The sequence below is a fragment of the Marmota marmota genome, unplaced genomic scaffold, assembly GCF_001458135.2.
Source record: "Marmota marmota marmota unplaced genomic scaffold, marMar, whole genome shotgun sequence".
Lineage (NCBI taxonomy): Eukaryota > Metazoa > Chordata > Mammalia > Rodentia > Sciuridae > Marmota > Marmota marmota.
Genome location: NW_026000144.1, coordinates 528,371 through 551,735, shown reverse-complemented (window position 1 = coordinate 551,735; position 23,365 = coordinate 528,371). Strand labels below are relative to the sequence as shown.

The 23,365-nt window shown below is 35.5% G+C and overlaps 1 protein-coding gene and 1 pseudogene across 2 annotated transcripts; both read left to right on the top strand.

The window, feature by feature from the left end:
* Positions 1 to 6,561: 6,561 nt before the first annotated feature.
* On the top strand, positions 6,562 to 18,484 carry Klrb1 (killer cell lectin like receptor B1). Of its 2 annotated transcripts, none has more exons than XM_015507310.2 (6): positions 6,562 to 6,732; positions 13,498 to 13,596; positions 14,279 to 14,353; positions 14,978 to 15,132; positions 15,497 to 15,612; positions 18,339 to 18,484. In XM_015507310.2, the coding sequence occupies exons 1-6, from the start codon at positions 6,648 to 6,650 to the stop codon at positions 18,475 to 18,477; spliced, it is 669 nt and encodes a 222-aa protein (XP_015362796.1). In that variant the 5' UTR covers positions 6,562 to 6,647; the 3' UTR covers positions 18,478 to 18,484. The 2 variants fall into 2 exon arrangements, with proteins under 2 accessions (XP_015362796.1, XP_048642242.1); XM_048786285.1 differs by having other exon boundaries at positions 15,497 to 15,623.
* Positions 18,485 to 19,877: 1,393 nt separating this feature from the next.
* LOC107160645 lies at positions 19,878 to 23,023 on the top strand (annotated as a pseudogene).
* Positions 23,024 to 23,365: the final 342 nt, after the last annotated feature.

Sequence of the window (23,365 nt, the reverse complement as noted above, 5' to 3'; positions counted from 1 at the left end):
TTTTTTTTTTTTTTTTTTTTTTTTTTTTTTTTGCAATCTTATGCCTTTTTGTCACCTTGCCTAATTTCTCTGGATGGAACTTCTAGCACCAGGTTGAATGGATGTAGTGATAGTAGGCATTCTTGCTTTGTTTCTGCTTTTAAAGGGAAAGCTATCATTTTTACCATTAATATTAATTGTTAGCCTTTCATAAATGGTCTTTATTATTTTTATATGTGGTTATTTTCCTAGTTTGTTAAGTGTTTTCATGAAAATAAGTTTAAAATAAGTTCTCATGAAAATAAGTTTAAATTTGTTAAATCTTGTCCAATGGTGTTTCTTCATCAAATAAATATGTGACTTTTGTTCTTCATTCTGTTAATGTCATGTATTACATTGAATTCCATGTGACAAAACATTGTTGCTTTCCAGGAATAAATCCCATTTTGCTCATGTTGCATAACCCTTTATTAAGCTGCTGAATTTGGTTTGCTAAACTTAGTTTGTTGAGTACTTATCCATCAGCATGGCTATGGTTTGGCTATGGTTTCAGTGCTCCTCAAATGTTGATATGTTGAAATTTAATACCCATTGCAAGAGGATTGGAGCTTAGTCCAACTATGATTTAGAAGTGGGCCATTCAGGGGATGAGTAAAATTAGACAAGTTCATCAGGGTGGAGTTTCCACGATTGTTAGTAGTAGCTTTATAAGAAGATGGAGGAGAACAGAAGAGACATACACAGGCACACTGTTTGCCTTTTGTCACATGATGCCCTGTTCCACCTGGATACTTTGTATCCAATGCAACCCTCCAATCTCCAGAAGTATAAGTCTCTTTGCTTTAATACTTCTACAGTCTCAGATATTTTGTTGTAGTAATAACAATGTAGTAACATATCCATTTATCATGGAAATTGGTCTGTAACTTTCTTTCCTTGTGCTGTCTTTGCTTGAATTTGTATCATATAATGCTGACCTCTTAGTACTACTTGGGAACATTCCTTCCTCTTTAATTTTTTTTTTTTTTTGAAAATTTCAGGATGATTGATGTTAATTTTTTCTTAAAAGTTTGGTTGATTTCTCCAGTGAAGCCATTTGGTCTAGTACTTTTCCCTTTGTGGGAGTTTTTCTTTATTGATTCAGTCTTCACACTAATAATTCGTCTATTCATATAGTCTGTTTCTCCATGTTCTATTCTTGGTAGTTTGTTTGTTTCTAAGAATTTTTTCTTCTCATCTAACTTATCCAGTTTTATCACACAATTGTTCATATAATCCTTTATATTTCTGTGACATTTGTTCTAATATCCTTTTTTGTTTGTTTGTTTCTGATTGCAGTTGTTTGAATCTTCTCTTTTTTTCTCTTACTTAATCAGACTATAGCTAAAGGTTTAAAGATTTTGTAGATTTTTTCAAAAACAATCTCAATGTTGTTGATTTTTTTCTATTTTGTTTATCTCCTTATTAATCTTTGTTATTTCCCCTGCTCCCTTCTCCTAAAATTGGGTGTAGTTTGTTCTTATTTTCTAGTTTCTTGAGTTGTAAACCAGTAAGTAGGTGTTCAAGATATTTCTTCTTTTCTTTAATCTGTCCCTTTACAGCTATGAACTTCCATTTTAACACTGTTTTTACTGCAAATGAATTTTGGTATATTGGGTTTTGATTACATTTGTCTCAAGTTATTTCCTAATTGACACTTGACTTATTCTTTGATCCTTTGAATTCTTAAGGATGAATTATATTTTTAAATACTTTTATTAGTTATTAATGGACCTTTTTTATTTACTTATTCATATGTGGTGCTGAGAATTGAACCCTGTGCCTCACCACTGAACTACAACTCCAGCTCCAAGAGTGAATTATTTCAATTCTAAAAATTTGTGGAATTTCCACTTTTTCTTAAGCTATGGATTATCAATTTACTTCACTATGACTGGAAAAGGCACTTTGTATCATTTAAATTTTTTTAATATTTATTTTTTTAGTTGTAGTTGGACATAATACCTTTATTTTATGTTTTATTTATTCTTATGTGGTGCTGAGGATTGAACCCAGGGCCTCGCACATGCTAGGCAAGTGCTCTACTGCTGAGCAACAATCCCAGCCCTCATTTCAATGTTTTTAAATTTGTTAATGTTGTTTCATGGCTTTATACATGCTGTATCCTGCAGAATGTTCCAGGTGCACTAGGAAAGAATGTATATTCTGGTGGTGGTGGTGGTTGGAGTATTCTGTACCTGTCTGATAGGTCCAGTTGGATCCTAATGTTCTTCTAGCCCTTTATTTCCTTATTGATCTTCTGTCTGGTTCTTTTGTCAACTATTGACTATGGGGTATTGGGATTTCCTTCTAGTATTGTATCTATTTAGCTTTTTAATTCTTTTAAAATCAGCTTCTTATATTCACGAATCATAGTTTTGGTACCTAAGTATTCATAATTGACATTATTCTTAAGAAACTAGCCTTATTTTCTTTATCAAATGTCCTTCTTTGTCTTTTGTAATAGTTTTTATTTAGGTCATTTGCCTGATATTAGTACACCAATCTTCCTCTCATTTTGTTACAATTCACATTGAATATTTTTTTAATATTCAATATATTCTTAGGTCTCAAGTAAATCTTTTAGCATTTAATTGGATCTTTCTTTTTTATCCATTCACCAAGCTTATGTCCTATGATTGGGAAGTTTAATTAATTTATATTTAAAGTAATTGCTCATGGAAAAGGACCTGTTCTGCCATTTTGTTTGTTTCATGTAGGGTTGTGGCTTTTTTCCTCACTCATTTACTCTTTTACTGATATGCTTTATTGATTTTTTGTAGTTATAGTCTTGAATTTTCTTCTTATATCCTGTTGTTTATTCTACAGATAATTTGTGATTATGGTTGCAATTATTTAAATCATCCTAAAGATATAATATTCTGTTTTAAACTGGTAGCAATTTAATCACATACAAACACAGTACAACTTTGCAGATCCACCACTCCAACACTTCATGTTACTGAAATTGCAAATTCTTGTATGTTGCACAGCATAAAATTATACTTTTTGTATAGTTTTCTCATTTGAAACTTCTATACCAAAATGATAATTGCATGGGTTATGGTATTTGCTCATATTTGTAGTTTAATGGTTTTGTTTTGCTGCTTATTATTGTTTTGATTCCAAAGAATATTTTATCATTACCTTTGAAGCAGGTCTAGTAATAATGAACTCTCTCTGATTTTGTGTATTTGAAAAAGTCTTAATTTCTTCTTTATTTTGAGGGATAGTTTGCTGAATACAGTATTCTTGTTTGACATTAATTTGCTTTTCAGCACTTTGGATATATCGTCTGTATTGATTCATTTTTGGTTTCTATGGTGAAAAAAAAAGTGAGGTTGGGGAAAATATAAAGAAAAGAGGTTTTCTTATCCCACAGTTTGGGAGGCTGAAAGTCCAAGTTCTGGTGTTCCCATCAGTTTAGTCTCTGGTGAAGACCTTATGATGTACAGCATCACACTGTCTAGAGCATGAAGGTTTGTGTTTGGGGGTAGGGGGGAACACAAGCCAGCACTATGGATTTGAGGCCGATTTTTGTTTTCAATGAGAAGGAGGAGCCCCCGTATGAGGTTGTTCCTCCTAGTTTCTCTACAGTATGGTGCATAGGAGAGGTGCATGAATGAGATGCCAATTGTCACAAGTTTCTCTGCTATTTTCTTTGTTATCTCTTCTTGATTTTTATGATAGGCTGGTGTTGTAACTTCTCAACCAGTCTTTAGACTTCTCGCAGAGGCCTTCTTGTCTATATAGTGCCAATGCAGTGTCTCTGGGGGAAGAAGGTCTTCTAACTTCTTAGTGTGCCATCTTCTGATGTCCTTCCTTTCTTGTGTATTTTACAGCTTGAAATTCATTCTCTTGGCTCATAATTATCATTTGCTGGCTTTTGTATTTTGACATTCTTGCTCAAAATTACTTCTTTATTCCTCTTATTTTTGTGGCCATCTACTGGTCTCTTTTATACTTTTTCACATCAAGAATGATATTGTTTATATTTAAGCTCCACATTTCTATATGTGCCAACTCCTGGAGTTAACTTGGCCAAGTTCAGTATCAAAATAGGTTACTTGGTCAGAAACTGTCTTTATTATTCCTTGAGATACTTGATTTTACTTTATTTCATTGCATTAGAAAGCCAAAGATTACTTGTGATAGTTGCCATTTGAATTCTTTACCTTTGATCATATTATGTGTGTATAATCCCTCCTTATATTTTATAGTGACAAGATCAAAATATTCTTAAATTCTGATATATTTTGCAATAAAATATTCATTTATGCAATTAGGAGCTCAAAAGAATTTAACACGGGCTAGATAAATTCTCAAGGTGTGAATTCTCAGGAGGGATTTATTTTTAGGTGTGATCTATAATATGTTTCATGCTACATATGGATGAGTGAATTGGTTAATATTCCTAATTAGCTTACATTTTTGGAGCTTAGAGGCATTTGCAAACATCTGTCTGAATCTTCTGTTGAAGAACATTTTACCTTACATCAGTTATTCTTAATATGTCCTTTGTAAATGCCTACAAGACACAGTCATGCTTCAGAACCTTAAGTTGAACTTCAGTGCCCCAAATGCATTATTTTAGTCTCCTGACTAGATCCCCAGACTTCCAGTCACTCTACTGATCTTTCTAACATATCCCTCATTTTTCACTTGCCACTTAATTGCTTCTTTAAGTGTGGCCCATAAACAAGCTGAAATACTTGGAGTGATTTAGCATTCTCCACCTCAGTGTAACAGTATATTGGGCTTATTTGGGTTTGTTTCACAACAAATATGCATTATTTGCAAGTTGATAGGTGATTCCTTTTTTAAACTATATTTTTGTTGTAGATGGACATAATATCTTTATTTTATTTGTTTTTATTTTTAATGTGGTGCCGGGTATCGAACCCAGTGCCTTATGCATAGTCAGTGGGCCCTCTACCACTAAACCATAGCCCTGGCCCCTGGCAGGTGATTCTTATATATCCTGAAGCTTTACAATTGTTCTCTAAATACATAGAATTATTCTCTGTATTTGATCCATGTTTTAGTCAGCTTTGTGTCACTGTGGCCAACAGACCTAACTGGAAAAATTTAGAGAAAGAAAAGTTCATTTTGGTTTGTGGTCTCAGTGGTTCAGTCCATGATTGGCTCCCTTCATAGTTCTAGGTCCAAAGTGAAGCAGAAGAATGTGGCAGAGAAAAGCTGCTCAGTTCATGACAGCCAAAAAGGAGAGAGAGAGAGAGAGAGAGAGAGAGAGAGAGAGAGAGAGAGAGAGATCTCATCAGGCACAAAAGGAGCACTCCTTGTGACCTTCTTCCTCCAGTCACACCCTGTCTGCCCACTGCCACCCATTTAGTCCATTCAAGTGGATTAATGCACTGATTAGGTTATAGATTTTATAAACTTGATCAGTTATCCACTGAAAATTCTTACATTGTCTCACAGTGAGCTCTTAGGGGACACCTCATACTCAAACCTTACCCAGTACATTGTACCATAACTCCTAAAAATCTTAAAAATTTGGATGAGGTATATAGCAGGGCCATTGTGCTATCATAAGTAAAATGACTGCTCATTATCAAGTAATAAGATAGTTGAAAAGCATTTCAATTGAATCATTAAAAAGTGGGTTGTGAGACACTCACACATCTCATTTAATAATGATCCATAATGATCTTTAGGGAACAAGTGTGTGCCCCATAACTGACAAAATAAACATTTTCAGCTATGAATGGATCCTTCCTATATTCTGGGGTTCAAGGCCTGAAGACTGCTTTCACTGTCAGGTAATTTTGTGGACCTAGTATAATTCTATTCTGATCACAGAAAATGTCTTTGGGGAAATACTTGAATTTCCTCTTCCTTTTCATTTGTAATGTAAGAAAGAAGATTTGCTGACATTTAAGTTCATACTCTAAGGCCCTAGGCCTGAAAATCTTTGATGTAGTTGAAAAATGCCACAGACTCAAGTCCTCCACTTTCTCTAATTCTGAGAGATTTCAAATACTTATCCTCATGTGGAGATTTATTAATCTATGTGTGCCTTTAGAACTAAGTTAAGAGTATTCTGTTGATCTTCTTCTCATTACTTTTTCTGTTGTATTATTAATAATTCTTTCCCAAATTGGTAGCTTCACTTTTTTGAATGTCATAATTTTCTTTGGGGCACAAATATTTTAGAAATACCATAGAACTTCAGTTCAATTCAAATAGTATTATGGACTTTTTTTGGTATGAATTTATGTACTTTGTATTAGGCATTATTTATCTTAATTGCTTAGTACTTGGGGAATATCTTTATATTTGAACCTTACATAAGTGCCTCATTTGCTTCACTCTGGGCTTGGCCCCCAAAATAGTGGAACAAGAATAAAGAAGCCTTTCCAGATATTTGTTATAGAACAGACCAATTAATTAAAAAGACAGATAATACATGTGTAAGTAAAGTGGACACCAGTAAATGGATTAGCTCAATAGTTTATGGTGAAAACCCTCAAAGAGAAGTATGGGGGGTGGGGACATAATAGAAACACCAAAGCATTCAGATAGGGCATTTCCTTTTCCTGAACTTGCTTCATAGAACTTCAGTCTTGCCCTTCTACACAAATTTGTTCCATATTCCCCAGTCTGCAATGGACAGACAGGTGGTATATGCTGATTTAAGCTTATCCAGGGGCCAAGGTCCTGAAAGTTCTATACCTCTATCTCTTCCCCAAGGTAAGTGGCTTTATGTCTCCTTTTGGCTTTAATATAATCAGAGTTAGATTTTTCTTTTACGTTTATGGTTTTAAATTATTTCTGGAAAGAAAATCAGTTGTTCTATGTTAGTGTTAGGTGTAGTATAGTTTGCTTGTAGATAATGATTTTTGACAAAAAAAAGTGTGTAAATTTATTTTATCAAGGTATTCAGCATGAAATATGATCGTGTGGCTTATTGAGTCTGAGATGAATGACCGTAAAACATAATATTTTACATATTCGAACAAAGGAAAGTTTTAAGAGAGACATTGTAAGCTTGCTGTAATAACAACTTAGATTATTCTAAATCCCGCTGCAAAATAATAATCCTACAATTAAATTGCAGTGCAGTTGCATCTACAGCATTTCTGTCAGTATGCAAAGTTCAGACTTAGTAATTAACACCCTCTTCCTTCCAAAGAGAAGAGAGATAGTCATATTCAAGATCAAAGACTTGAAGTATAATTCCAACCCAATAGTTTCTAACTTGAAAAGCATAACAACTTAAATGGTCACAAGATACTGGAGCATATTAGTAACAACAAGCCCATTTAAATTTTGTGGAAATTGGCACACTTCTTTATGTCAGGGGATTTAGTAATCTTAGTGAAAGAAATAGAAAGGCTAATGAGACATAAAATATGATGGCCTGACCTGGGGACACATGAGGAGGCTAGAAACTGAAGCAGAAAATGTGTATAAAATTGCCGTGATGTAGTATTACCTTCTGCAGTATAGTTGAATTTATTGACATCAATAACATTACAATTGATTTCCAAGTTGATATTCATTTCATATTACAGCAGTCATATGAATCATAATTTTTAGTAATTCTTGTTATAAGTTTGAAACTATTAAATTATCAAAGCTTTAAGTCATGAAGAAGAAAATCTTACAGTCATCAAACAAGTTGCACTATAATCAACACTTGGAATAAGAGGAAATCAGAAGGTTTTGATAACTACAGGGAGAAAATGAGTGAGCCAGTCATTTTTTCTGATGGGACAAAACAAGTCTCTGTTTTCCTCTGTTCAGGTATGGGAAAAGTGGATTGGTGGGCTTGTTTAAAGGGGGATCAGAAAATGAACTGAACATAGAGAAATGTTTTGAGGCTTTGTCCAAACATTACCTTCTGTAATCTTGGAAAATTTGTCTACTTTGATTACAATTGTTCTCATACAAAATATCACCCTGAATATAAATCTCAAAAAAAAAAATAGTAGAATAAACCAGAGCAAATGGTGTGACTATAGAATACCGAAGTGATAGTGTGAAGATTGTTCTATTATGGACTCTTTGGCTAAACTATTCGTGTTGTGGCAAATGTGTAACACAGTGATGAGGTGGATCAAGACAGTCAAGGAAACCAGAAAGGGAGAGGTGAGCAATGACCTGTTTCACTTGTGGTCAAGTGGCCAAAAAGGCTTTATGTATCAGAAAAAAGCGTAAAAGTTATGGAAATTGCCTCTAGAGGTTATTTATTCATTCACAAAGAAGCATCTGCACATGCCAAGAATGCTCTAAACACTAAGGACAGGGAAGAAAATAAGATAGAGAATTTTTTTGCTGCACACTGTTTCTATTACCCTGGAGGTATGCAAACAATAAACAAAAGCCAAAGTCTGTGTAGAAGACTGGATGGTGGTAAGTGCTAGTGAGAAAAAAAGTTTCAAGTGCAAATTAGTATTTAGGTTTTTGAGATGGTGTCACAGAAAACACAAAAATTATTAACAACCTGCACTAGAAGATGATATGGAAGTCAAGACCTGAGGAAAGTGAGGGACAAAGCCATGCTCTGGGACAAAAGCCTTCCAAGAAGTTGGATGAGCAAATGCAGAAAACTTGGGATGAGAACACACATGTTCATCAAGTAGGAGGAATATGCAGGCAGCATATATGAGCAGATGGAGAGAAAATCAGGTAATGTTGACCCAGATTGAAGAGGAATTTTCAAACCATTTTGTATACTCAGGTCTGCTAGATGGAAAGCTATTTAAAGGTTTTGAACAATGGATATGATATAATATACTGTTTATACCAAATACAAATTAGCCCTAAGCAGGTACCTTCAGGTAACTAAATTTCACCTGGCCTCTTCCAGTGCTCAGCTGTAACTTCATTAAATTTAATCTCAGCAGAAACTCTTACTACCAGAGAGCAGGAATAAGATACTCCACTTGATTTCATAAATTTTAGCATGAATGAATAACACAATTTAAAAGTCACTTAAGTTGCCCTATTTTTTTTAGACAAAACAAAAAACTACTATTGATTGAATAGTTACAATGTCCCAGACTCTAGACTTAGAATTTTAGAATTATTTTATATAATTTTCTACAAAACCTGTGGTGTAGGTATTATCCAATTTTACAAGTGAGAAAATTTGTGGTTTATGAAGATTGAACATATTGTCTCAAATGTCAGGTCTGCTAGATTTGGAAAAAAAAACTCTGTTCTTAGTCAATTCTAGACTAAGGTGATAAGCATTAGTGTAATGACTGAATGAAATTTTCTTCATTTTGCAAACAAACTTGGAGTTCCAAGGAGACATGAGTAAGGAAGAAAAAAGACAGAAATGTAAAATACTATACATATATAAAATGAGAAGGAAATCCATCCTAGTGCTATTTTAGGCTTATTCACTGGGTTGAGTCACTCTGGGTCACAATAGCTTTTATTAGAAATTCTAGACCAGTACTGGCTCTGGGGCCTTGGAGTTTCCTCCAGTTGTCTACTCCAATCCCCACCTCCACTTATTCAACAGGTGCCAAATAGTGCCAGATGATAACTTACATTCCAATTCTTTGAGTCTAATGTAATGTTTCCTTCCATAGCATTCCTTTGTCATATTTTACTCTACAACCCTTCCTCAGCATCCACAGAGGACTGATATGAGAATCCCTGTATATACCAAAATCTATGGATGCTCAAATCACATTTAAAATGTTATAGTGTTTGTATACATCTTATGTGCATATTCTTGCATGCTTAAGTTATATCAGATTACTTACAGTAACTAAGATAATTTAAACACTATTTAAATAGTTGCTAAGGTGCATTGTTTAGGGAAAAAACAGATATATATTTTCAGAATGGGTGCAATATGTTTTGCCTATGAATATTTTTTTTAAAAAGAAAGAGTGAGAGAGAGAGGGAGAGAGAGAGAATTTTAATATTTATTTTTTGGTATTTGGCGGATACAACATCTTTGTATTGTTATGCTCGAATTCGGGACCCCCAAAAGACCACCAGAGACCCAAGATCGATGTAAGCACCAAAGAGGTGTTTATTGCAAGCTAGCTCGGTCCTCTGTGCACACACAGCAACAGGTGACACTAAGAGGCCCCAAGCTCAGGGTTTACAGCAGTTTTATACATTCTTTGGAGAAGGCAGGGACCCCCACATACGTCATAGCATCTCCTAGCAAATCATCACACACCAAGGGAAAATCAAATAACAACTATAAAACATGATTAGCACATTCACTGGCGGGAACAAGTTGGGTAGGGGTGATTGGTCACTACAAGAGGGGGATTCATTTGAACTGATTGGTTTAAATCATGAGGATGTAGCAAGGGGAGTAAGTGCCAAACTGCAGGGCTTCTAGTTTAGATACGGATCACCACACCTAGGTGGGGGCCATCTGGAATTTCAGATATGTGGTTATGTTGGCCTATCTTAGGTGATCACCATCTGAGGCATTTCCGAACTGTTTCCACAGAGCTTTTCTGGAGTATTTTCCTGACTTTAGGACTACAGTAGGTCAGAGGTTAAGTTTCAGAGCAAAATGAGGTCCCAAGCAGAATAAGATTGCTTAGGTCTTTCAGTATGTGGTGCTGAGGATGGAACCCGGGCCACACACATGCCAGGCAAGCACCCTACTGCTTGAGCCACATCCCCATCCCATTGCCTGTGAATATTTTTGATCTGTAGTTATTTGAATGTGCAGATATGAAACCCAAGGATAAGGGGGATGATTGTACTAAATTCTGTTTGAGAACATTTTTAAAAAACCTAACTCATGTGTGTGAATGTCATAACTTTAATAGGAGAAATCATTAGTGTTTGTGTGCAATCTGAGTTATACAACTCAATTTCCCCCAGTGGCAGTATTAAAAAAAAAAAAAAGTAGAACTTGCCATATAGGGCTTTTTGGAATATGTAATGTAATGAGAACAAAAGACAGTATTATACATATTGGATGTTAAAATTTTTTAACATTTAACTCAAAGCAGGTAATCATCTACACTAAGAAATATTAGAAAAATAGAAAATGTATATGTTGACAGCTAAAGATAAATTAGAAACCATTACTTCTAGTGATCTTGGTCCCAATAATAATTTTAAAAAGCAACATACAAAGGAACTTATGAAATACATTATAAATCAAAACGAGGAGATCTTACAATTAAATCACATAAAGGAGGTAGTTAAGTCTAAGTTTGAACAGAATAGCTTAGACAGAAACTATCAGAATTGTTTCCTGCTAACTTGATTTAACTTGGGAAGCTGTATCCCAGTGTTTCTCTATATTTGTATTTTTTAAATAAGCCCCTCTTTATTGTTTTTCCCTATGAAATCCCTGTTTTTAACATTGTCTTGAAGCAAAATAAATTGACATTAGATTAATTTATAATCACATTTCATAAATTAATTAACATAATCTCAATGTCTGATAAACATGAGATATTATATAGTTATTGATATGATTACTTAGAAAAACAAAGATGTCAGGTATTTTGTTTAGACCATGCAATGTTTTAGGCATAAGTACATGTTACATTTAACAACTGCAGTCTCTCCTTATCTGTAGATTTGCTTTCTGCAGTTTCAGTTTCCTGTGGTCAACATTGGTCTAAAAATGTTAAATAGAAAAATCCAGACATAAATAATTCATGTTTTCAACTTCATGTTGTTCTCAGTAGCAGGATGAAATTTTAAACCATCCTTCCCCTGGAAATGAATCACACCTTTGTGACCCACCTGTTAGTCACAGTTCTGGTGTTCAAATTACCCTTATCTGAATTGTGGCCCCCAGATGCAAAAGTAGTGGTGTGAACAATTCAGTTGTTCTAAAGACAAGCCATAAAGAGCTTCTTATAAATGGTATTGTGAAAGTTCTCTAATTAAGGCAAGAACAAATATCTTATTCTGAAGTTGCTGATCTGTGTAATAACAAATCTTCTACCCATGAAATTGTGAAGAAGGAAAGAGAAATTCAGCTGGTTTTGCTTTCTCATTTTAAACAGCAAAAGTTACAGCCATAATGTGTGGTGAGTGCTTGGTTAACATGGAAAAGTGCATGTGTGTAAAAGACAGTGAATAGAGATCTTGTTACTGTTCATAGTTTCAGACATCCTTGAAGGGGCTTAAAATATTCCCTCAGATAAGAGGGACTACTGGAGTTGAAATACTGAAAATAATGTCCTCACTAACAAAATATTCTTCCTTGAATGCCATACGTTTGGCAAGATTTGGAGATGACTGAAAAACCAGCCTCTATCTCAGAGCAAAGCCTGTCCAGGGAAGGGACATGACCTTAGTCCTTGGAAAGTCCCACAGAGCACTCCTAAGCACATTCCCACCCTGCTGAGTTGTTTATCTACAAATAACAGGAGAGATCTGCTGCGCCAGGTGTCCCTGTCTCAGTCAGGCTAGGTGGGGATCCATAGCAGCCCCCTAGCAGCCACCAATCAGCATGAGACAGGGAAATACCTGGGATGCCAGTGGTTTATGGTGGTTGATAGCAAGTTGGGAAACCATGTAGTTCAGCACATACACCCCTCTTGGCTCAAACCAATCAGTTCAAACGAATATCCCTTTTGTACTGACCAATCACCCCTACCTAACTTGTTCCCTCCAGTGAATGTGCTAATCATGTTTTAGAGTTGTTATTTGATTTTCCCACGGTGTGTGATGATTTGCTAAGGGATGCTATGATGTATGTGAAGTCTCTGCCCTCTCCAAAGAATGTATAAAACTGCTGCAAACCCTGGGCTCCGGGCCTCTCAGCATCACCAGTTGCTGTGTGTGCTCGCGGAGGACCAAGCTAGCTTGCAATAAACACCTCTTTGCTGCTTACATCAATCTTGGGTCTCTAGTGGTCTTTGGGGGTCCCGAATTCGAGCATAACAATGACTATTCTAGAACAGTAAATCAGAATGGAATTATTGTATTTCATCAGTACCTAACATAGTACTTGGCACTAAATGGAGCCTCAGAAACTATATTTTGAGGGCTACAGTTGTGACTTAGCAGTAGAGTGCTCGCCTAGCATGTGCAAGGCCATGGGTTCAATCCTCAGCACCATATAAAAAAATAAATAAATGAACTACAGGTATTGTGTTCAACTACAACTAAAAAGTAAATGTTCTCCTTAGAATGCTTTGACTTTCTGGCTACAATAGCATATGCAATTTATTTTTGTATAGCGCTTGGAAATTTTCAAAATGTCTTCACATCTATCATATTTGATTCTCATACTAATCCTTTATATAGAAAATATGTGCAAGTATTCCTGTTTTATCAATGAGCAAACTCTCAGTCGGATCTAAGAATCTATCCTGTGTAATACTACTTTGAAGATGGTTGATAAAGGTTCTTTCCTGCCCCAAATACTCAACTTGTATCTCACGGTTTATATGTTGGATTATACAAAGCACCACTTTTGATTTTTTGTGCCACATGTCCTCAACCTAATTTGCCAAGTTTTTTGTTTGCTTGTTTGTTTGTTTTAATTTCCAGATGTCTCTCAGGGTGCACCTTGGCACCAACTGGCTTGGAAACTTGGCTGTGCTGGGATAATTCTTCTTCTCTTGAGTGTGATTGGGTTGAGTGTTCTAGGTAAGTGAAGCAAGGTATTTGCTTCAGAATATCTACTCTATCTCCATCATAAATATAGGTGTATCTTATCATTATTTGGCTATTGTAAATTTATTGAAAGATGAACAAAATGAAAATTTACAAGAAAACACTTTGCCCATTTAGCCCATGTCCACATTGGAAACTTCACATTTATTTCCCATTTCTCTTTCTAATTATTCTGAGCATGATTATGTATATTACCCCATACATGTGCTCCAATAATGGTTGTGACCAATGATTGTTATAACAGAAAATTAAAAATTCTAATTATGTACCTTTTATTAAGTACCTACTTAATTCCAGATGGCAGTAGACAAGCCCTCTCTCGGAAAAACCACAATTACACTCATTCTGAAGATGAGAGAGTTCAGGCGACAGTACAAGCAATTTAACAGTTTTAAATAATTTCCTTAAGCAGACTTATCTAGTAGATAATATAGAACCTGATATCTGCAGGAGTTTACTTGTTCTGTGTTTTTCTCTTGTTTATTTATGTATGCTGACTCCAAACTAGAACCCTTGGTCACCACAATACAATTGGTTTCATCTGTTCACATTAGTTTGTTGAAATAACCTATTTTCCTTAAAGTGATGACATATCCATTCCACCACACATTTGGGTATCTAACCCTCTTAATGTATTTTCACCTTTATTTACAAGTGATATCCTTAACACAAAAATCACCAATGGAAAAGAGCAGTGTGGATATTCAAGAGAAGAGGAATTATACAACAGGTAATTTTGTGCCTTGAATTTCCTAAGAATAACAGCTAATAATCAAGAGTAAAACAAAACAGATGCATGTACAGAGGGAGCACCAATCAATAACAGTGAGGAGTGTGAGTGGATGGGGAAGAGATAAGGAAAGGAGGACATTCTAGAAAACATAAAAAGAACAGGCAAAGGGCTGGGGATGTGGCTCAAGTGGTAGCGCCCTCGCCTGACATGCGCAGGACGCTGGATTCGATCCTCAGCACCACATAAAATAAAGAAGTTGTGTCGATGGAAAAAATTAAAAATAAATATTAAAAAATTCTCTCTCTCTCTCTCTTAAAAAAAGAACAGGCAAAAACTCCCCCACCAGATTCTTCCCCACTCTGGGACCCCTTCTCTTTGGAGAAGTCTATCTCTGTATCTCTGTGGCTTTTGTAATAAACCTACTTCTTGCTTGCTACCTCTGTGTCCTGTTCTTCAATTCTTTGCTGAACACAAACAACAAACCCAGCACCCTTAGATGGTAATAGTCATAATCAAAGACTTCTGAGTATTTATAACAACGCGTATATGTGCTGTTTGGGGTGCAGCAGGGACAGATTAGAAATACAATACTTACTTATTTCTTCTTTGTTTTTACTATAGAGACACCACGTCAGTTACAGTGCCCTAAACATTGGCTTCAGCTCCAAGATAAATGCTTCACTATTTCTAGTTCTTCCAAAACTTGGAATGACAGTTTAGCTGACTGCTCCCAAGGAGAATCCAGTTTGCTGCTCATCCAAGATCAGGAAGAATTGGTAAATTGTTAATTAATATTCTTTGTATAACTTAACACATTTTAAAGACTGCATCAATACAGCTGGACTTCAGCCAAAGTTTCTGTGTAATGCAAGTGGAAACTTTGACTTCAAGAAGCTCATAATTTGGGAGACTGAACAGTCATATAACAATTTAATATAATATAATTAAAAATAAATAGAAACATATGTAGAGAGAAATATCACAAAGAAGGAAGAAATAACTCATTGGGGAGTTGGGGAATTAGGAAAGACTTCAGAGAGGAGGTGATCCTTGAACTAGATTTTAGGGGATGAGAAGAATACAAATCATGGTTAGATAAGCAGGTTCAATATTAAGTCATGTATTTTGTTTCAATTATAGAGATTCATTCAGAACCTGATAAAGAATGAAGGAAATCTGTATTGGATTGGACTAAATTTTACATTATCAGAGAAGAAGTGGAAGTGGATAAATGGCTCTTTATTAAATCATGACATGTGAGTATTAGGTGAGCTCATTTGAATATGTAGTTCACATCAGGTTCACATTGCAAAGTAGTAACATTAATGAATATTTAAAACTGAATTTTATAGTTTTAATTTGGCTTAGCCATTCTCCATAGGTTCAAAATAGGCTGGGAAGATGAATAACTCCAAAGTTGATTGGAAAATACTATGTATACTATGTACCAGCCCTTTATAAGAACATATGTTTGCATCTGCAATGGAGTGTTAAAGGACAAGGACTAACTCTTTGGGAGGGATACATAAATTTCTTTTGAAATGTCTCCATGGAGACTATTGGCACATAGAATTTAAAAAGCAGTATTTTTTAAATTGTGATGGAAAAGCATCATAGTGGATCATGATCCAATTTAGTAGGTCCCAACCAACATTGAAAAAATAAAAGACTATAAAGGAAAAATTAATAAATATCAGAGTATGGAACTTAGATGCAGGACAGGGACTACCTGCATTGAGGCAAACATTATAGTATATTATATTATAGTATATTATGTTATATAATATATAGTATATTTAGACAGTTATTTTGGGGAATGTGATAATATATGCATAAACCACAAAGAAGCCAATTGTTATTTTCTCTTAAGTATCTCATTTTTTTATTGAATGACATTGTCAAGAAAGCCTTCAGTGTTAAATACATATTTTTAACAGAATTCATGGATAGTTGTATAGCAAAGAGCAGAGTATTCTTTTCTTTCACAAGCAAAAGCACGTAGGGATCCAAACAAGTTTCTGTAAGGAACATCCAATGAGTTTTTCTCAAGAGGTGATATTGAGTGTTAGTTTAGTGGATCTGGAACAATTTAATTAAATTTGCATACTTTCAGACTTAAAATGTATTTTTTAATCATTCAGGTTTATATTAAGTTATATTAAGTTATATTAAGTTATATTAAGTTATATTAAGGTTATATTAAGTATGGACAATATTTAACATTAAAAAGAATGTTGGCTTAATTGGCAAATTTTGACATTATAGAGCCCATCTTATAAAACATTTTTTGAATACTAGATTTTAAAATGAAGATTATTCAAAAATAATTTAACCCTTTTGAAAAAGAAAATATATATCTGTTTAATCAAATCTATGCTGATTTTTCATAATGTTTTCTGAGGATTTTTTTTCTATATTTATATTGAAATTAAGTTTGAGTTGGATATGCTGGCACACACCTGTAATCCATGTTACTTGGGAAGCTGAGAAAGTTCAAGGCCAGCCTCAGCAACATACAAGACCCTGTCTCAAAATAAATTAAAAGTTCTAGGAATGTAGTTTAGTAGTTAAAGTCCCTTTAAAAAGATATTAAATTTGACTTCATTATTTATCTTTTTATACATAGTAAGGATTGATTTAGATTCATTAAATATAGTTAGTGTGTGTGTGTGTATGTGTGTGTGTGTGTTTTAACTGGGCTATGATGTAAAAGGCTTATTTCATTGTAGTCTTAGTAAAAATAAGAATTGAAAACATATAAGTGTTTGTGAAGAAATATATGCAGTGGATGGATTAAATTCAGTTGAGCCTCCTACTTTAGCCTGAGGATAAAATTGGAAGCTTTGAGATGTAGTCATCAGGTCCACCTTAGAAGCCCTCATGGTACACGAAAAGGGGATTCAGTTAAATTCTGAATTGATTTCAACTTTCCAGAACCTTGTTTTCAAATAAAGGGAAAGAAAGGAGAGGATAATATATTTCTATAGAATTATTTGGGAATTAAAGAAGGTAATGTCCGAGAATTCATCAGACATCTGGTTAGGGAAGGACCAGCAAGCCATTGAGGGCCTTTTGAAAGAGAGTCATTGACTTGGCCAGATTGGCCTTAAAGAATTTACCCCCCAAATTGAAGAAATACTTCAAAGGATGTGAGACATAAAATCTAGGGCATGTTTCCAACAGTCCAGTTAAGGAAAGTTCACGGTTTGACCAGAAGGCTGGCACTGGAATAAATCAGATTAGCTGCTCAGGCCCAATGGGAACATGAAGAAGAGGAACAAAGGAGAAAAACAAAAGCCATGATGGAGCTCTGACCACTGCCGCTACCACCTTCTGTTTGAGACAAACATAAGTGAGCCTTAAATTCACCTCTCCCTTGCAGCCAACCCCATATTAGCCCCTCCCATTGTTCAAATTTTATTCTTATCCCCACCTACAATAAACCACAATATCCATTGTTGTTGGAACTAAAGTAGGTTGAAGCAGATACCCACCAACCTCTGCTTGGAATGAGGATGAAAGGAACCCTGACTACATGCACATGAACTGCATCTCCATTCCCCTGAATCCACTTCTATAGACCTTACATAGGCTTTCTTCATCAGGTCTCAGTTACCAAAATAGGCTTTTGTTTAAGCATTGTCATACATTTATGTTTCATCTCAGTGCCTCACCCAAACATGTTGTTAGAACCCATGTATTTAAGAAAACTGAGGATCAATGAAGTCAAGAGACTTCATAGAATGTACTATGGAATTGGGAGGTTTAATTCCCAGTTTCCAATGATTATATATATATATATATATATATATATATATATATATATATATATCTGTGTTTGTTCTCAAGTTTCTTCTTAGAAGGTTTCTTTCCAAGTGAAGATGAAGTTCCAGAGATTTATATTAACTTTATCTTAAAATTTTAAATCATTATGTTTGAGAAAATCCCAAACAGTAAGAGAGGTTTTTCTTTTTCTCCTCAGATTAAAAATTTTTGGTGAAAATAAAGAAAACAGCTGTGCTGCTATCTCAAAGATGAAAGTATTTTCTGAGATCTGTAATTCAGAAAACAAATGGATCTGTGAAAAGAAACTAAAACCTGTCAGAAATAAAGTATCTTGACTATGAAGCCCATCTCAATTTCTCTACTTTCCATTACAGATCTCTGTGATTTTAATTCTGTGTATTGTACAAACTGTAGATTTAGGGGCATAAAGTGAACAACTGCAGAGAATTCTAAAATTATAAGGAATCTTACAGAATGTCCAATCCATGCATTCTGTAAGTGAAGAAAAAAGACACAGACATATCATTTTAAGAGACAGTGATATTCTATGGAAAGCAGACCAGGACAGCTGAAAGGAAGTGAATTTTAATCCTGAAGAGAAAGTGTGGCCTTTGCTAATCCCTCTAATCCTCAGCTCAGATGAGGTGTAGTAAATGATTCCTAAAGTCCTGTGCAACTCTCACAGTCTGTCTTATTCTGTATTATCACACAACTGAGTTGTGGAAGAACATGATGAAAATCCTTTCTCTTAACTCTGACACCAGATCTGTAAATAAAGGGGTCTGGGAAGGGGTCCGCTATAGTCTGGATGTCCCCTTCAAAACTCTTGCTGAAATTTAATTGTCATTGCGACAGTATTCAAAGGTAAGCCCCTTAAGATATTAACCCATGCAGGCTCCACCATCACAAATTAGCTCAATACTGTTACCATGGGAGTGGTTGTTAGGAAAGTGAGCTCTCTCCATGTGGTGCCCTCTGCCATGTCATGATGCAGCAAGAAGCCCTCACCAAGTGCTGGCACCTTGGATTTGGAATTCCCAGCCTTCAGAACTGTGAGAAATAACTTCTTTTCCTCTTCATGTTCTGTTATAGCAACAGAAAATGGACTAATACAGGTTTTTGGCTCTTCTCACCCTCTCACAGGCCTTCCCATTTTAATTTTCTAAACACTTCCTTTCTTCTACATCTCCTTCTTTCTATGGCTCACAAACTATACCCAAAATGTAATCATATCTTTCATTATTCTAATAAAAAATAAATGACATGTTTTCTTTAGCTCTTCAGTTGGGTGAAATAAAGTAAAACCACAAAGAAATCTTTATGTTTTTAGATCCCTTGAATGTTCACTTTTCTAAAAATTATGCCACATTTTCCTAGGGAGACAAGTAATGATATTGAATTTACTATAAATTAATAAAATTTCTGTAAAAGTAGACATATACTTACCCTGAACATTCAATGCCAAATTGAATTATATAAATTCAAGTAGTATAATGACCAAAATATCTTGATTTTATTTCCCAAGATTGAAAATTTAGGGCTGGGGATGTGGCTCAAGCGGTAGCGCACTCGCCTGGCATGCCTGCTGCCCGGGTTCGATCCTCAGCACCACATACAAACAAAGATGTTGTGTCCGCTAAAAAATAAATATTAAAATTCTCTCTCTCTTCTCTCTCTCTCACTCTCTCTTTAAAAAAAAAGATTGAAAATTTATAATACTTATTAATATGTTTTGACATGTCATAAGTATATTAAAATCTAAGTATAATTTATCTTATGAAAATTACATGGGAAACAAATTATTTAGGAAAACATCTTAAGTGAAAACATCATTATAAAACAAAACAGCACATAATAATAGTGATATTTTAAAGTTTATGACACCTCTGGAATAAGACCTGTAATGACACTAACAGAATAGAAATCTGAAGAAATGTTTCCATAACTGACAATGTGCAATCACACCTCTTGGAAAGGTGATCATAATAACATTCTAAAATGATTCAGGATAAGACTCTGTAAGTCCATTCATTTAGCTCAGAATTTATTCCACACATTGACCTTTTTAACCCCCTTCTTAGGACTAAAGGCAAATGGATCTAAAGCGTGTATCTATAAGAAAGTTTTCCAGTGAAGCTAACCTAAGAAGTTAAGTAATCTATCACTGTCATTTATATTTCAGTGTTAAATAATTAACTAAATTAATATTGGATACTATACTGCTGTGATCCCCTAAAACAATAAAGGAACTAAAACTCAAACTATAAATGAAGTAAAATCTACATGACTTTCATGTACAACCATCTCTAAGTAGGTTTAAAAACCATTAGGGGAAAATATTTGGCTGCAGTATTTGAGTAAATGTTCATTGAAATGAATTGGAACTCAAGGATAAGAGATACTTAGTATAGCACTCAAGGGAACAATTTACAGTGTTGGCGGGAATGAAAACTGATATAGCCTTCATGAGAAATAGTATGGAGTTTCTTCAAAAAAAAAAAAAAAATTGAACAACCAAATGATCCAGCAATTCCACTCGTGGATATAAAAGAAAAATCTGAGATGCACTAAACATAATCATAAAGGCTGGTAGATTGAAGGTGGAGGAGATAAGGGAAGGCTCAGGGTCCTGCTTATCCACGTCGGTCACTTCTGTCTCCACCTCTGCCAACCGCCACCACCATGCTCTGGGTCCGCGCCCCACTCGCCACCACCGCAGACCAGCAGCAGCTGCAGCTCTCCCCGCTGAAGGGGCTCAGCCTGGCCGACAAGGAGAACACGCCCCGGCCCTCAGTGCAACTGATGACCTGGCCAGCAAGACGGCGAGGAGGATCTTCCAGGATCCCGTGGAGCCCAAACTAAAGTAGCTGCCCCCATCGTGGAGGATGAACCACTACTGAGAAAGAACCCCTGCCGCTTGGCCATCTTTCCTATGGAATACCATGGTATCTGGCAGATGTGTAATAAAGCTGAGGCTTCCTTTTGGACAGCCGAGGAGGTGGCTCTTCCAGGGACATTCAGCACTGGGAAGCCCTGAAGCCTGAGGAATGATATTTTATATCCCACTTTCTGGCTTTCTCTGCGGCAAGTGATGGCATAGTAAATGAGAATTTGGTGGAGCGATTTAGCCAAGAAGTTCAAATTACAGAAGCCCGCAGTTTCTATGGCTTCCAAATTGCCATGGAAAACATACATTCTGAAATGTATAGTCTCCTTATTGACACTTACATTAAAGACTCCAAAGAAAGGGAATTTCTCTTCAATGCCATTGTAACAATGCCTTGTGTGAAGAAGAAAGCCGATTGGGCCTTGCGTTTGATTGGGGACAAAGAGGCTACCTATGGAGAACGTGTTGTAGCCTTTGCTGCTGTGGAGGGAATCTTCTTTTCTGCTCAAGAAACGAGGACTGATGCCTGGCCTCACATTTTCCAATGAACTTATTAGCAAAGATGAGGGCTTACACTGTGACTTTGCCTGCCTGATGTTCAAACACCTGCTGCACAAACCATCAGAGCAGAGAGTAAAAGAAACAATTATCAATGCTGTCACAATAGAACAGGCGTTCCTCACAGAAGCCTTGCCTGAGAAGCTAATTGGGATGAATTGCACTTTGATGAAGCAGTACATTGACTTTGTGGCAGATAGGCTTATGCTGGAGCTGGGCTTTAACAAGGTTTTCAAAGTAGAAAATCCATTTGACTTTATGGAGAATATTTCACTAGAAGGGAAGACTAACTTCTTTGAGAAGAGAGTAGGCAAGTATCAGAGGATGGGAGTGATGTCGAATCCAACAGATAATTCTTTTACCTTGGATGCTAACTTTTAAATGAACAGAGGATGTGCTTTTATTTGGCTGATTTTTTCCCCCTCCCTTATCACCTACCCCCCATCCCCCCAAATCAGCTAAAATGAATCCACCAGCTATACCATTGTCCATAAGTTGATTAATGGCATCTAAAAAACTGTGCAGCTACCTCAGAATCCTTGTTGGCTTTTGCAAGCAGCTGTCCAGCTTCAAAGCACTAATGATGACAATCCCAGCTTCCAAGTGAGGGACCCTCAAGCAAGCCTGCCCCAGCAGGATTGAACATCAGTTACAACCACCAGATAGTTAAGGTGTCAGTCTCACTGCTACAAAGAAGACTTTAAAGCTTAATTAACTAGTTTGTAAATAAAACTGGCACTTTACACACAAATGATCATTGTATTGTCAAGGGAAAAGCCTGATTTGTTTGGTTTCTACAACAAATGCAAAGTGTTGTATTTACCACTAATGGCCAATTCAAAATTCACTAAACAACTAAAGTTAAACTTCTGTTGATTCATATGTAATTTAGATTTTGTTTTCTTTAATGAACTGAAGTATTTAATAGATTTTTAAGTCAGTCCTGTGCATATGTAGACTTTAGTCAGCTGGTGCCAGTAGAAGACAATTTGTGTATTTTATTCTGGACCCTAGATAGGGTGTCAGCATGTCTTGCTCAAGAATGTTGTCTTTCAGGGCAAGGAGCTTCTAACTTAAGTCACTGGGAATTGAGATGTGATTTGGGTGACTACTAGTGATCCAGTGACATGTGAGGAACAGTATCATTGTTTCTCATATTGTACTTTCCTCAATTTCTACTTGGTATGAAAAGACTTAAAGGGTCTTTGGATTTAAGATGCTATTATGACTTTTCAGGTCATCCTTAGACAAAGTGACCTGACTCAGCTTTTCTATTAATAGTGGTAAAACCAGAACTGAAATGGGCTCTCCTAGATGTTGTGTTTATTTCTAACTTTGTAAATAGGTACTGTTGAGACTTGATCATTTTTACGTGTCTCTTTAATTAGAAAATATGTTTTACTCTATGTCTATTTAGGTTTTATTTGTTTGGGGGGAAAAATCACCCAGTATTTCTTGAAGACATTGTTCTAACTATTCTAACATTTGCTAAATATGAGCATCACCTGGTGAATTCTTTAACCAGTAGGAAATCAGTGCTGGTAGGTTCTATTAAAATATGTTCCATTCAAATGTTAATTTCAGGTAGAGGTATAGTTAACAGCCAGTTTAGATCAATCTACCTTTGGGATAAAAAACCCAAGGTGTTACACAGAAGACGGTGCATGACTTGTATTGATCTTTGGCCCTGTTTGTTAACTGATTGGGTTGTGTATTAGCTGACCATTTGTCAGTTTCCTTTTATTGTATAGTCTTTGAATTCCTATAATATGAGACTC